This window comes from Caenorhabditis remanei, chromosome IV (assembly GCF_010183535.1).
Source record: "Caenorhabditis remanei strain PX506 chromosome IV, whole genome shotgun sequence".
NCBI lineage: Eukaryota > Metazoa > Nematoda > Chromadorea > Rhabditida > Rhabditidae > Caenorhabditis > Caenorhabditis remanei.
Window position 1 is genome coordinate 16,247,113 of NC_071331.1, and position 15,303 is coordinate 16,262,415.

Genomic DNA, 15,303 nt, shown 5'->3' on the forward strand with positions numbered 1-15,303 from the left:
AAGAAAAAGAAGGAAACTGTTGCGTTTGTGATCGAGCCGTAAGCGAGTTATTCAGAACAGGTTTATTTACAAACTGATTTCCATAGGAAATAACAAGTTCAATAAGTAGAGCACGTGAACTAGGGTGCTAGGCCAGGTTTCTATATCTTCACGGATATAACATCTCTCCTTCTAACAGCGAAAGTCCACGGGTGCCACGTCATTCTGATCGAATCCTCTCCAATTGGCATCTGGTCCACTCATCATTCTCATCTCGTAACAATTTGGAATCCACACGTAACGTCCGGTCATCTCCGAGCATCCAAAACTGTTTCTCCATGGGTACATTGCAAAGCTGGGTTGTGGTGGGATTGGCAACGATGGTGTGCTACTTCCTTGTTGATTCCAGCCACGGTTCCACGCTGAATGCTGCCTCATCGTTTCTGGAAAACTAACTTTTAGTTCAGGTTGCAATCTCGAGTTCTCTTTAGGATTCTTCTTTTCCCAATGATCGTGTCTCGCAAAGGCTCCAACTTTCTCCTTCCGACCAGGATTTGGACTTCTTGTCACGAAACTCTTGCATCTCTCCTTTCCAGTCTCTTCACAATTCCTCTGAATCTTCACAAACTTCTCATCTGGCCAACGTCTCACATGTCTCTTCATCGATCCGTTCTTCACGACCTCTGTCGATCCCTTTCTCGGCTTCGATTCCTTCACGTATATACCATTGACTTTGTAGCTGTCTCTTCTTCTTTTCGGTGTCTTCGCAACTACATGATTAACTCTGTGACCCGAGCGGTCTGACTTCTCATCATCTTGTTGTTCTCGGCATTTCTTGGATATGTGTCCTCTGCGTCCGCAGTCAAAACATTCCTTATTCTTGGCCCAACAATTCATTGCGTTATGCTCACCTCCACATCGATGGCATTTCTTCTTTCTCTGATTATGATTTCTCGTCGGCTTCTCTTCGTCCGAATCATCTTTTTCATCTGTAGAACTTCCTTCGTTCTCACGTTGCTTCTCTTTTCTTAGCAAGTGTCTCTGGCTCGATCTTTTCTGTTCTTTCGCTTTCTCAGTTCTCATCTTTCTCACAGCAAATACCTCCTCACTAGTTCTACATCCTCCAATGTTTTTGGCGTCTTCTCTGAACTCTAGCAACTTCATGATTTCATGCTCCAATTGAATAAGTGTCGTCGTCGGTCTTGTCTCCATAATCTGCATAGCCCGAGCTCTTATATCAACTGTTCCGTTAGTTCTTAGACCCTTTATCCACATCAAACACTGCACTTGTTCAGAACTCATCTCATTGAATTTGGCATCAGCATAGGCTTTCTTCACTCGACCGGTGTACTCTCCTAAGTCGCCGCCTTCGTCTATGATTTTCAAAAATTCCATTCTTCTTGCAAATGTTGATCTTGTCGATGGAAAACATTCTTTCAGTTTGTTCACAATCTCCTCAAATTTGAACTCACTCGTCTTATCTGGTAGGATTCTATTTGTAAAATAGTTGTAGTCTCTTTGGTTCAATTTGCTCAATATTAGTCTTCTCTTGGCTTCATCTGATAAATCAGTGCCTTCACCCGTAATGGTGTCTCCATATCTCAAGTACCAGTCTTCAAATGCCTGACCTTCTTCTGGTTCATACTCAAAATTCGCAATTCTTCTCGAAATCGAATCCACGAGTCCAGATCCTGCTCCTTCGGTTGTCTTTGTTGTCAATTTCAATCGTCCGTCGGCTAATGCCTTCAGCACCTCATCCATCGAAATGTGAACATTCATACCTTGAGCTTCTTCTACCATTGTCTTATCCTTTGGTTTCTCTAGTGGTCGGTTGGTGGTTCTCTTCTTGAGTCTCTCGTGGTCCTTTAGTGATCCTGATCGCCACTGTTGCGTTTGTGATCGAGCCGTAAGCGAGTTATTCAGAACAGGTTTATTTACAAACTGATTTCCATAGGAAATAACAAGTTCAATAAGTAGAGCACGTGAACTAGGGTGCTAGGCCAGGTTTCTATATCTTCACGGATATAACAGAAACGACGGGGGAAAAGCCCCTGTGAGGAAGAAGAAAGAAGAGAAAACCGACTAACTATATGTGTTTTGTCATCTGAATTCCCTCCTTCTCAACGTCTTGCTCAAGCATATAGTCCCGCGATAAACACGCGTTTCTTTTTGGAAGCTGATCATTATATCCATGGAAAATTTTATAAAAAACATAATAGAAGAAAAACAGTACGCCAAGGTGGGCATCGAGAACAAAATATGATGAAGACAACGGGAAATGACTCATTTAAATGGGAAAATAATAATTTAGTGGGCACCTCTCTGAACATAAACAAAAAGAAAGAAGCATTGTAATTTGAGATCGATAGCTGAGACGACTGACTCTCTAATACTCCATATCATCTATGAGATCCGTTTCATTGTTCGTAGTCACAATCTGAACAACAATCGGTGAAATGAGGAATACAATCATGTTGCTTACCTGTCGCATTTTCTCTGTAAGTCCTTGGAGAATATGTGAAGTCGTTGGATCGTCCATTGGATCATCACCTCCCATCGTGACTGGTCCATCAGGGTTTCCTTCCACTGGGAGACGTCGACCGTCTTCCTCGAACTGTGCTAACAATCCACGATCACTCATTACTAATGACACATCATCTCCACAAATCTGAACAAAAAACCGGTTTTTCATTTGAAGTTTTGAAAAAATATTACATGCTTGACCATTCCTTCTAGTGCTGTATTGAATGGCGGGAACGACGAACTGGCGGGAAGATCTAAAAAGTTTATTGAATAAGACATTGCCAAAGAAACTAGGTACCCACATTTTTCTGGCACAGGATTAGCTTGGGCATGCAAAATGGCGGCAGTTACAGAGTCAGCATACATATCTGAAACTGGATTCGACTCCCATTTGACAACAGCAACATGATCGTTTCCGTAGTATGAAACAATAACTTTTCCCTGAAGAAAGATGATTCATGATTTCCGAAAGAGACAAACCCACTTGGAAGATACTGATTGCATGAGTAATAGTTCCTTTTTTTGACATTTCCTTCAGTTTTGCATTTTGCAATAAGGTAGCATCATCATTCAACTGATTCAAGTTGAACAAAAGCAAACGAACAGAGTTCGAATAGTGAACTGACATTTTCTGTTCAAGACTTGAAGTTCGAAGAGAAGTGTAAGATCCTAGTTCTTCATACACCATTAACGAGTAGGAAAAGTTATTTTTCACTAGAACTCCACTAATGATCTCTCCGTTCTCTGGCATCTTTTGTGCCAACTTTCCAATAACTTTTGCAGTTTTCTCTCCCCTGAATTGTAGATCCAACCGTTCTGTATTTCGTGGATTGTGTACCTGAAATCAGAGATTCATTCATGTATCTGAAGTACTCTTATATACCTCGATGGGAATGTTAGCATCTTGGAATTGACGTTCAATACCAGCTTTGAGGCGACTCATTTCATGAAGTTCTCCATGAACTAGAACCAAATGTGGTGGTTTAAGAGCTTTTACAAAATTAGAAGTCTGGTTGAAATCAGTATGAGCAGAGAACGAAACATATCCAACTTGCATTCTCATTGGAAGTTTCTCTCCACTTAGTGAGACAATTTCTTCAGGTTCTGTCAGAATGTGCTGAAATTATATATTCGTTCAATCATCAGTCGAATGCAATTATTTGTACCTTTGCAAGGGTTCCTTCGACACAGTATCCAGCAATAATGCATCCATTTTTCGAATCAGAGCACCAATTCTCGAATAGTTCTCGACTGAATCCACTCTGCAACATTCCTGGAGTTGCTAACACCACACATGGACCAGCATCTTCGAATTGATCCATTCCACGGAGAGTCGAAACATGTTTGAAAATGAATGGATTCTTGACAGCAATTTGTTTTTGAATTCGTGAATTCATTCCGTTTACAAACGTTTGATATACTGACATACATTTTTTCGCGAGAGACGAAGCATCTGAAAATAGTATGTTTAGAATTAACAATTTTAAAAATAGCTTTTGAATCAAAATATGAAATCTCCAGAAAGCGATGTTGGAGAAAACTCCCTAAATTTTTTAGTAATCACTTACAATAAACAGGGATGTCATGCAATTCTTGATGTGACTCCCAATACTCGTCTAAAATGAGCATCAGCTCTTGCGCGGGTCCTATAGCAAAAGCTGGAATCAGGCATCTGCCGCCTCTTGTTACAATATCATGAACCATCTGAGTGAATCTTTTTTCTCTTACTGATCTTTCCTCATGCGTTTGGGTTCCATATGTGGATTCCTAAAAAATGAAGTATGATATGAAATCTCTCTTATTTCAACTCACTGTAATTAAAACCTGCGGAGTGATTGGTGGAATTTCGGCAGCACACAAATGCCTATCTTCTAGACAGGAGAAGTCGCCTGTGTAGAGTACTCGAACTCCTGCGATTTCGATCATGAACTGGCAAGCTCCCAAGACATGACCTGCCACATACGGCCAAAACCGAATGCCATTAACCTCTTTTTGCTCTCGAAAGTCAATTGTTTCAATTTTTGCCATGCTTTTTTCCAGATCATCTTCCGTATACAGTTGATTCCGATCAGCTCCGCCGTATTTTGAAATTCTCACGTAATCACCTAGCAACATTCGGTAAATTGCTTTAGTGGCATGTGTCATGAAACATTTTCCACGGAAGGCAGTTTTTTGGAGAAGCCACGGGAGAGCTCCACAGTGGTCCAAATGGAAATGTGTGATAAGGAGAAGATCGATGTTTTCGATTTCAACGAAATCCACAAAAGGAAGAGCATCCACTCCGTGAAGTCCAGGATGCACACCACAATCCAACATGACCCGTTTTCCTTTGTATTCGAGTAAATGACATGATCTTCCTACTTCTTGCCCGGATCCGCTGTAATTCAAATTTTGAATGTTTCAACAATTTCTTTTCCGACTCACAGAGGGGTGAAGCTGAGTGAATCTGAATTGTCGTTGTTTTCCTCCATTATCTAAATAAATAATTAATACAGAAAGAGTTGATGAAAAAATACGAGCATCTAATAAATGTTCCATGGAAAATTGAGATAGCAACACGATGAACCCAGACATCATGAATATTCAGGCAATGAAAAACACATTTAAAAAACATAATTTTTATTTGACAGGTGCAATAGGAAAGTCTTTTAATAATTAAATAAATGTGATTATATAAAACAGTACAAGTAGTATGGAAAATGCTGCATTTGCATAATTGAGAGATGTGTTGCCACTACTAGTGAGAAGATCGGAATACGAGATTTCAACGAGACAGCTCTGCGAGATAAGTGATTAGGGAGAAAAATACACGAATTATCAGACAAAATGAATGGATCAGAGGTTAAACTTGAGACAGTTAGATTAATTATGTACAAGTTTAATTATTATACGGTGGTGGTTGGGAAGAAATATGCTGACTACTCGTTGGATTCGTAGGACTTGGCATCATGTTGAATCCTTGCGAGTTGGGAGGAGAAAATTGCATTCCAGTCGCCTGAAAGTTGTATAATAGAAAAATCTTTGGTGTAGTACTTACAGTCGGAGGTGGCATTTGTTGGACTGGTGCCCGCTGCTGTTGAGTCATTGAATTGAGTGGAGCTAGGGACTGAGATAATGGAATAGGAGACTGTTGTGGTGGTGGTCCACTAGAATGTTGTTGTGGAGATGGTTGTTGGTATTGCGGGAACTGCGGTGACTGCTGATGTTGATACTTCGGATATGAGTGTGGACTGTGTTGAGCCATCTGATGCATTTGTTGAGGATAAGGGCTGTGTTGTTGATGTTGTTGTTGCTGTTGAAGCTGTTGTTGCTGTTGCTGTTGCTGCTGTTGTTGCTGTTGTTGTTGCTGTTGTTGTTGCTGTTGTTGTTGCTGTTGCTGTTGTTGCTGTTGTAGTTGGTGTTGGTGTTGGTGTTGTTGTTGATGCTGTTGCTGTTGATGATGATGTTGCTGCTGCTGCTGCTGTGTTTGCTGATGTGGCATTTGATGGTATTGTTGCTGCGTTTGTCCCATCTGGTGTGCTTGAGGTGAATTTTGCATAGAATTTTGACCAATTTGATTCATTTGGGAGTTGAACTGTCCTTGTTGCATTGGTATGTTCTGTTGATGTTGATGATGATTCTGTTGTTGTTGAACAGCGGTAGATATAGTTTGGGCAGCTTGCTGTTGCTCTTGCTGTTTCATCTTTTGTATCTGTTCCAGCTAAATTGTGTTCATTTTGAAGATGTTTTTGAACTAATTGTAAGACTCACTCTTTTCTGATGTTGCATTTGCATTTGAAGCACCTGTCCTGTAGATGCTTGATTATCCAGATTCACTTGATAATGTGGTTGAGTGAATCGAATCGGTTGCTGTGTAGTGGTGACCGAAAACGTGCGAGCATTTGCAGCACTCTTAAGAATCTTGGAAGAGTTGGATTAGTTTTTTTGCAATCTATCAACTTACGCTTGCAACAGTCGGACCATGTGTATTAAGAATTGGAACATTTCTTTGTTGATTCTGCTCAGAATTTTGTTCCTGTTGCTGCCGCTGCATCCGGACTTGTGAGATCAGTTGCTCAACCACTTGTGGTGATGGAGCATCTTGAACGTCTGATACTAAAACTTCAATATTGATTAGTTAACAACAAGTTTTATGAACAAACTTTTTTGATGAGATGCCATCATGTGATTTGAAAGCCCCGAAGAAGTCTTATACCGCTTAGAACAGTACGAACATTTGAAGGAAGTTGTGTTTGTGGCTGGATTTCCAAAAGTCGGGGTGCTTCCTCCATGTGGAGATCCTTGAGTCCGTGGGGTACCAGGAGCGTTAGAAGATACTGTAGTAGGTACTCCGGAAGTTGAACTATCAGCCGACACTACATTCCCTTGTGATTGTTGTAGCATCGCTTGCTGGAGTGCAGCAAGGTTCGGCTTCACGTCTTCAGATGGATAGTTGGTCAAACTTTTAGCTTCTTCGGAAACCACTACGTTATGTACAATTTTCATATGTACACGCAAAGCAAACATGCTTTTATATCTTTTGTTACAGTCAACGATGGCACATCTGTATCTGACTTCATTGTTTCTGAAAGATAATGTTTGCAATACGATGTTCTTCGTGATGAAAAATCAATAAACATCAAATCAATAAAAACTAACTCGGGTTTGCATTCTTCAAAATCAATATCCATAAGCTTTTTCTCAGCTTCTTCGATGCTTACTGAAAATTTTCTCAATTAGTGACAAGTTTGTATAGACTTTTGCTCACGATGTCTTCCTTGCCGTGCCATCATATCACGTAGTATTCTTGCAGCCATTTGGTTTGGTTGAATTACCCTCTCTCTTTGAGCCCGTCTTTTGAAATGATTAAAAGAAACTTTCAGAGGTTCAGGTTTTATAGGATTCGGCCGATAAGCTGTTCGAAAAACCCGACTGTAATAGCTCAACGGAAGATTCATAGCTGGTGACTGAACCGGCTGATCACTATTTGTATTACTCGCGACCAGTTGCTTTTTTCGTTTTACATCCTCCTCAATCACAGCTAAAAATATTCCGATATTGATTTTTCAAAACAGTTTATTAGATAACTTACGGATGTGTGTGTATTCAATATGCGCAGTGAGATCATATTGGTTGGCAAAATGTTGAGCACAATTCGGGAAGCCACACTAGAAAAAAATTACTTAAAATAATAATATTTAAAATGGAACTAACCTGATTTATTTGCATCAAACAATTCGCCATCCTTTTGGTTCAGCCAGTTATCCGAATGAGGCAGGTTACTGGGATTCCGCGAAAAAATACGTTTCAAATTATGGCCGAAAAAATGCACGGCCAGGGGGGCGGGACGCGACTTGCACTCGTTTGTCGCCTATAGTGCCTAACAATAAGAAATATTATTGATTCTGTGTGTTCATGGGTATTACGCTTATTGCGTTAATCGCCTTACGCAGGGAAGATCTTATATATCCAGATATTAGTATAATAGCTGATAGTGAAACAACTAAAACAGTGTTTTCTTTTTCATATAAGGCAAATACCAATATTTATTAAGAAAAGGGCAAGGTTTGATTTTCCAGGGAGAAACTGAACAAACATGATAATTATGAAAAATAGCTGCTTTATGGAAAGCGAATGAAAATGTTTTGAAGGGCGTTGAATCAAGTTGAACTTTCATTCGGGATTTCTATTTCTATGTGGTCTTTGCAGAAGTTCTAAAAGTTGGTTTTCAAGATCTTCAGCTGCCTCATCGAATGGCGCATCAGGATCGTTCTCATGATCTCCTGCTTCCACCTCTAGATCGGAATCATCGTCTTCTTCATTTTCATCATTGTTGAAACGATGCTCGAATAGCTGTTCAAGAAGGCGGCGAACTTGTTGTTGCACATTTTGGAGATCTTAAAACTGAATTCGTGATTTCTGAGAGCTACAGGAAAATTCCCCAATTCTTTAGAAACAAATTCTAAACTAACTTTGTATCGGATCATTCACTTGTGGTGGCTGGCGTGGAGGTCGTCTTCCTGGAAACAAATATAATTGATCAAACGTAAGTTATGTAATTAAAGTTTATGTAATTGTTATTCGCTAATTATAAACTCACTTCTTTGAGGTCGTGGTCCTAGTACTTGAATGTCTGCTTGGTGCTGAAAAAACCGTTTGATTTGGGAAGCTAGAACACCAGTTCACCACAGTTTTCCAAATTTCTTTAATAGTGTCGATCTCACGACCTATCTGAGTTTCTCCTATTTCAGTTCTATACTTCAGCAATAATTTCATTGCATCTTTAACACTGCCAAAATTAGAAACTCCCTTCTCTACGAAAACTGCAGTTCCTTCTGTCGCTCGCCTTTTCCATTGAACTTTATCAAGTTTCTAACAAAATATTATTTTCCAATCGGATTATAAATTAACACCTAATTCACCTTTAAAACTCTACTACATGAGTTAAGCTCTATCAACCGCTTTCCATAAATCTCGAGGCAATCTGCTAGATTTCCATTACTATCCGAATTTTCAATAGACTCCATCAAGCTTCTGATAGAAATGAAACAGTTTTTAAAACTAAATTGCATATTTTTGGGCTTCACGTTCAAGTATTGCTTACCCTAACCGCAAATTCTTGGGCGTTTGCGTTCAGATAGTACCGACTCCTGTTTTCCTTTTCACGAAACTTTATCGTGCCCTTTTCGATGATTTCTCGTTCTTTTTCTTCAACTCTTCCTTTTTTACAAAAAACGTTAAAAACTTCAAATACTCCACTCAATCGTAGATTTCCGCAATGTAATCCAATGAACATCTGAACTGACAGTATGACCGGCTGTGATGAAGCTAATATTTCTTACATTTGGGTATTCTTTTCTCAATGTTTCAAGCGCAAATCTCTGTAATCGTGGAACTCCGAACCACGCTCCAAGCAATCTATTATTTCTTGGCGAAGAAGTAGCTATTCCGTGCGCACCACCAAATATCAGCATCCACCCATCTTCAGTGATCGCGGAACTATGGAAGAAAACGGATTTGGGAAGGGAATGATTATACTTGGTCCATGAGTAGTTCTCCATATTGAAAATCCAAACGTCAGAATGAAGAGGAATCTGAGGGAAGGTATTTGAATGTTATTGTTTGAGTCCCTTTACCTCATTGACATTTGTGGTATGGTTGATGCCACCAGTCATAATAACTTTTCGTCCGTGACGAACAATGGTATGACAACGGCGAGGTAATGGGAACCCGTTTACACTATCAGGGTGAGTGCTTACTTCTGAACAAACTCGACTCTGGACATCAAGTACAGCCATCTGAAAAATTTTATTAATATATGAAAATAAAATGTCACACCTTATTGAAACCAATCACTTCTTCGTTGTTGCCTCCACCGAAGAAAATCAGTACATTTTTTACTTCATCATATGTCGCTTCCATTCGGTAGCGTCCAGCAAAATTCTACAAAAAATTAAATAATAAATGATGCAGCAATTGGTAAATTACCAAATTTTTTGTCACAAGTTCACAATGCCAGCTGAACTTCTCATTATCATTCTTAGCTTCGGAGTTTGCTCGCATGGTCAGCGCGTGAACATCGAAATTGTACAAAATACCTTCTGTTCCACCAATAATATAAAATTTCCCTGGTATTTCACCTGCACACATGGCATGACCATATACTGGCGGAGGGATTGTTCCTTGCACGTCGATCTTTTGTGATTCAATTGAACAGTTGTCATTGTTAATTCGAATAAAATAGAAACTATTCGAAGAGGTTTGACCAAAGTCGGTTCCGCTCCCACCAAACAAAATAAACGTTTTAGAGAAGGGGAACATTTGAACAACTGAAACATACTATTTTCATTCAGTAAAAATATCTAATACTCACTTGAGAAGGAAGCCAAAGTTTCTGGAAAATCCCCTATCACTTCATAACGTCTCCATTCAAATGTGGCTAAACTCATAGACCAAAACTCTTTGAAAATAGATCCATTTCTGAATTGATGCGTGAAACCACCAATAACATACAGATAATCATTATCTGTGAAGCATCGATGGCCAGAACGAGCAGCGGGATCTGAAAAGTACGAGCTGATCGGCATTAATGTAAAGATTGAGTTTACAATCTTTTTCTTTTTTCTTTATCGGTCCGAAAGGTGCGATGAAGTTATTGAGATATGATGTTCCAGGATCTGCCTGAAATTCAAATTCGAAAAGAATTATTTGATTAAATTTAAAATACTTACATTGTGTGCGTCTGGAAACCACCCAATTAAGTTTACCATTGAAATGAAATATTAAATGGGGAAATCGTATAAAAATTGAATGAAAATTCGTGTGAATGCGAGTCAGTGTTCAAAGTGTGGAGACGCAGAGTGAAGTAAACGCGCTTTATTGAGACAGCGCACGCGTCGCGTGAAACCGCCCACCGCTGAGCTCCCATTTTTTGCCATTTTCCCATGCTTCGCCTCCAATTTTCGCGTTCTGTTCGTATCCAAAACATTGCAAAACAGTTTGTTATCGTTAGAAGCTGTACGTCATCCCCGACGAAAACTAATGGTAAGTTTGCCGCATAAAAATTAATAAAATTTGACTCGAATTCAAGACAGTGCAAAGCAGCAAGATTCCCTGAAAAACATTGACCCAGGAGAAAATTATACGGCTCTCGGCAATCTTCGGCAGAAAAAAGATGTTTTCCATTATACGGACAGGTACGGCGATTGAATATTGTAGGCAACTCGAGATTTTATTTCAGAGCAAGTGGAACTGGTTACTCGCATTACTCGAATTCCGTTTATCAGCACCGCCCGTATATCTGGCCTCCACTTAGAAAGCTTTATAACTGGAACTATGCATTAGTCATTGCCGGAATGGTGATTTTGATGAGCGACTTCGAATGGTTTGTTTTAAAAGTGTCGACGTACCACGGAGTTACTTATTTCAGGCTAAAAGAGCAAATCAAAGGTGCCTCTGCACCCTTTCGTCCTCAAGCGTCCCAGATAGAAGTGAGCTGCTTCGACTAGTCAATTTAATACCAGCTTGTGTGTTTTGCTTTCAACATAAAAAAAATAGTCAGTCGTTTATTTCCATCTATTAGTTTAAAGCTTTTCTGTAAGACAGCTCTCTTTTCAACTTTTCACATGTTAAAGGTATAAATAACATTTCAGGAACAGAAGGAAAGCATCAATGAAATTGAAGTAGTGAAAGAGAAACCGAAAAAGAAAAAGCTTGGGTTCAGAGAACGTCGAATTATAGAATATGAAGACCGTCTGAGACTGTATTCAACACCTGACAAAATCTTCCGTTACTTTGCAACCTTGAAGGTATCAATAACTGAAGAACCCTTAATTTAACGTAATCTATATCTGCAGATAATTGATCCTGATGATGAAAGTGGTAGAATTTTTGAAGTTTTCATGACACCTGAGGATTTTCTTCGTTCTTTTACACCTGGTGTTATGCAACCTAGAAGATGGGGTCTTGACAGTTTTAAGGCGTATAATCCAGAGGTTAGTTTTGAAACATGCTTTTGATGGCACTGTTCACTCAATTACAGAAACATAAGCGACACAAGTTTTCTGATCCAAACAGTATATTCTACAAACTTGGTGAAAATGGTCTCATCAACTTCAGCGACTACCTGTTTTTGATGACTCTGTTATCGAGTAAGTTTAAGAAAGCACGTGGTTAGTTATTCGTTTTTTTACAGCATCTCATGCCGACTTTGCACTTGCTTTCAAAATCTTCGATGTCGATGGTAACGGCGCATTGGACAAGGAGGAATTCACAAAAGTTCAGCAACTTATTATGTCTCAAACTACAGTTGGCCAGAGACATCGTGACCATGTAACACCTAATTCTTCATTCCGAGTGGAAACGAATTCTGCCCTCGAAACATACTTTTTTGGAAAAGATGGAAAAGGAAGTCTTTCATCCGAAAAATTTATTGAATTTCAAGAGCGTCTCCAACACGATATTTTGAAGATGGAATTCGAAAGAAGAGATGCAATGGATAGCTTAGATGGGCTCATAACGGAAGAAAGTTTTGCACAACTACTTCTACTCCACGCACAGATTGCTGAGAAGAAACAGAAGCATATGCTTAAACGCGTTAAGCGACGGTTCAAGGGAGAAGAATCCAAAGGCGTGAGCTTTGAGGAGACTAAAGCCTTTTTCGAGTTTCTGTATCACATTGATGATGTGGATATCGCACTCCATTTTCATAAAATGGCAGGGATGTCAATCGATGCGAAGCTACTGAAACGAGTAGCAGTCAAGGTTACTGGGATTCCACTGTCAGATCATGTTGTAGATGTAGTGATTACTTTGTTCGATGATAATCTAGACGGAAAGTTATCACATGAGGAAATGGTAGCAGTTATGAGAAGAAGAATGAGAAGAGGATTAGAAAGACCAAGAGATACTGGTCTCTTCCGATTATTCGACGCTGTGCTGGAATGTAGCAAAAGGGCCTATCACGCCAGCCCTCTTCCATTTTATTAATGATAAAGTCGCTGTAAATACTTCTTTATAAATAAAGTGTCAACTTTTACCTATTTATCTTCTCCTTTCTCTCTGATTCGAGTGTTATTGGCACTTTGCATATTTTGAATTCTTATTGGTTTCATCATTATTTTATTTTTATACAGGAACATCATGTCGTTGGCTTTGAGAAAGACTTTGGGCGTTGCTCGTTTCTCGATGAGAACAGCTAGCTTCCAAGCTGTTCCAACCAATGCCGGAAAGACTCCACCAACCCTCGAGCAATTCGATCCACTGAACCCAGGAGAGTGGCAACTCGGAGCTGGAGGAAAAATCCTTCCTCGTCTCCCAGAAGGAACTAAGGTCGGTAATCTCGTTATGGGCAAGTACGGTCTTTACGACCCGGTTCTCAAGAAGAGAGTGGACACCTATGCAAACGCTCTTCTCGAGGGAAAGAAGTCTGAGGAGGCTGGACCATTTGACGCCGCTGTCAGCAAGATCGCTAAGGTTCTCTCCTACATCTGCTTCGTGATCGCCATTTACAACCTCATCTCGTTGGTTGTTGGAAAGCCACTCCCACCATTGAGCCACGTCAAAGCTCCAGGATCCTAAATAATTAACATTCGATCGCATTATTTCTTTTTGTAGGAAGTTTTATGTTCGATAAAACAATGTCAATGTGAATCAATAAAAATTCCCTCGTAGCAGTTATATCGATTTCTTAATCGTGTTTGGAACGCCTGCATCATACCGTTATTTATGTTTCTTCGTCAGTATTTTTTTGTTTGTCTGATGTGTGTTATTGATTTTACAAAAAACGTCTTTTTCAGGCATGGCTTTGAATTCACCTAGCGGAAGTTGCTCCAAGGTGCTCTTGCATCCTCTGGTTATTATGCAGATGTCCGAGCACTATTCAAGAACCAAAGTCCAACAAGGCGCCGATGTCAAAAAAGTATTCGGAGCAGTTCTTGGTAAACAGAACGGCAGACAAGTGGAAGCGGTGAACTCGTTTGTATTGAAAATGGAATCAGAAGATATGTCTCCGTCGATTACATTTAGTGCTGATCACCTATTGCTCAGAGCTGAACAATGTAAGTTCAGCTCATAACATGTACGTAAATTAAATAATGAAAAACGGTAATTTCAGATCTAGAAGTTTTTCCCGAACTTCAAGTAATCGGACTTTACTGTGCGGGTGAAGATGATGAGCTAACAACCGAAGAGAAAACAATTCTCTCAAAGCTAACCACTGCTGTTCGTAATGCAGAAAAGGCTGGACAAATCGACGCAACTCTCTTTTTGAAGTTGAACTCGCTTACAGCTGGTTCGACTCGCAAACTGCCCCTCTTTGCATTCGAAACCGATGTGGCTGACGCCGAGAAATACAGGCAAATTGAGTGGGTTCTGGTTTCTGAAGAAAGCGAGCGAGTTGGTGTGAATCATATTGCCAAGCTTTCCACTAAACACGGAAAGGATGAAACTTCTGTGGGCAAAAAGCACGCAGAGGCTCAGGATGCTGCGATGAGCATGCTTCAGAATCGTGTTGATGTGAGTACTATTAACCAACTATGAATAAAATTACATTAATTATTTTCAGCTTATTGTTGCTTATCTTGAAAAAATTCAAGACGGGTCTCTGCAGCCTAATTTCGAAATCCTGAAAGAAGCAAATTTGCTCGCTCAGAAACTCAAGACAATCGATCGCTATGCTACAGAGTTTACTGATTCTTTCGAAAAGGAAGAGAAAACGATGACTGTATTCTCCCTGATGCCAAAGCTAACAACTCTTCTTGGAAATATGCAAAGCGTGTGGGCGAAGCTGTCAGCGCAGCGTGCTGATCTTCTATCTGATGATGGATTCCATGGAAAATCATCTGGTAGTCGCTGGGCTCACCCGCTGCGGTTCAAGTCACAACATATGGGTCGTGCGCAACAAGCAGATGTGAGTGAAAATTTTATAATGTGCTTTGAAAAATACAAATTACAGGAAGACGAGTATTTCGATGAAGAGGATATGGAAAATGAGATGAGTGGGCCGCGTAGAAAGATTCACGCAGCTGACTCACCAGCTGGATTCAGAAGAAGACGTGCTCCGCCAAGAGGTTAGAAAAAAGTATTAGACATTCATGTAACTAGTCGTTTATTTTAGCCATGAATGTTTCTCGAAACGCTCCAAACGTGCTTGCTCCAACTGGAACCGACGAAATGGAGTTGTCTGGTCAAGAAGAAAATTTTGGGCCATCAAGCAGAAACTACGTTCCAGAAGCTCCAAGACCATCTGTCTTAGGAAATAACGAGTCCGATGAATCGAGTCAAGCTTCGTAATGCAACATATGATCTCAATACTGTTAATTT

The 15,303-nt window shown here is 39.9% G+C and overlaps 5 protein-coding genes across 5 annotated transcripts; 3 read left to right on the forward strand and 2 right to left on the reverse strand.

The window, feature by feature from the left end:
• Window positions 1–2,365: 2,365 nt before the first annotated feature.
• GCK72_014525 (uncharacterized protein) lies at window positions 2,366–4,973 on the reverse strand (the record flags this gene model as incomplete). Its single annotated transcript, XM_053730326.1, has 10 exons — window positions 2,366–2,416; window positions 2,462–2,647; window positions 2,695–2,756; window positions 2,805–2,943; window positions 2,987–3,340; window positions 3,386–3,619; window positions 3,669–3,955; window positions 4,071–4,269; window positions 4,315–4,879; window positions 4,927–4,973. 10 exons carry the CDS (start codon window positions 4,971–4,973, stop codon window positions 2,366–2,368), a joined length of 2,124 nt encoding a protein of 707 aa, XP_053585098.1.
• A 3,181-nt stretch (window positions 4,974–8,154) lies between these two features.
• On the reverse strand, window positions 8,155–10,751 carry GCK72_014526 (uncharacterized protein; the record flags this gene model as incomplete). Its single annotated transcript, XM_053730327.1, has 10 exons — window positions 8,155–8,378; window positions 8,454–8,501; window positions 8,582–8,624; window positions 9,324–9,575; window positions 9,618–9,779; window positions 9,838–9,924; window positions 9,970–10,310; window positions 10,355–10,543; window positions 10,590–10,662; window positions 10,713–10,751. 10 exons carry the CDS (start codon window positions 10,749–10,751, stop codon window positions 8,155–8,157), a joined length of 1,458 nt encoding a protein of 485 aa, XP_053585099.1.
• A 174-nt stretch (window positions 10,752–10,925) lies between these two features.
• GCK72_014527 (uncharacterized protein) lies at window positions 10,926–12,969 on the forward strand (the record flags this gene model as incomplete). The annotated part of the gene is made up of 8 exons (XM_003108329.2): window positions 10,926–11,025; window positions 11,072–11,177; window positions 11,222–11,365; window positions 11,411–11,471; window positions 11,634–11,789; window positions 11,838–11,975; window positions 12,023–12,131; window positions 12,176–12,969. 8 exons carry the CDS (start codon window positions 10,926–10,928, stop codon window positions 12,967–12,969), a joined length of 1,608 nt encoding a protein of 535 aa, XP_003108377.2.
• A 153-nt stretch (window positions 12,970–13,122) lies between these two features.
• Window positions 13,123–13,560, forward strand: GCK72_014528 (uncharacterized protein; the record flags this gene model as incomplete). Its single annotated transcript, XM_003090354.2, has 1 exon — window positions 13,123–13,560. The coding sequence occupies one exon, from the start codon at window positions 13,123–13,125 to the stop codon at window positions 13,558–13,560; it is 438 nt and encodes a 145-aa protein (XP_003090402.1).
• A 220-nt stretch (window positions 13,561–13,780) lies between these two features.
• Window positions 13,781–15,273, forward strand: GCK72_014529 (uncharacterized protein; the record flags this gene model as incomplete). Its single annotated transcript, XM_053730328.1, has 5 exons — window positions 13,781–14,039; window positions 14,096–14,496; window positions 14,546–14,890; window positions 14,936–15,050; window positions 15,098–15,273. 5 exons carry the CDS (start codon window positions 13,781–13,783, stop codon window positions 15,271–15,273), a joined length of 1,296 nt encoding a protein of 431 aa, XP_053585100.1.
• Window positions 15,274–15,303: the final 30 nt, after the last annotated feature.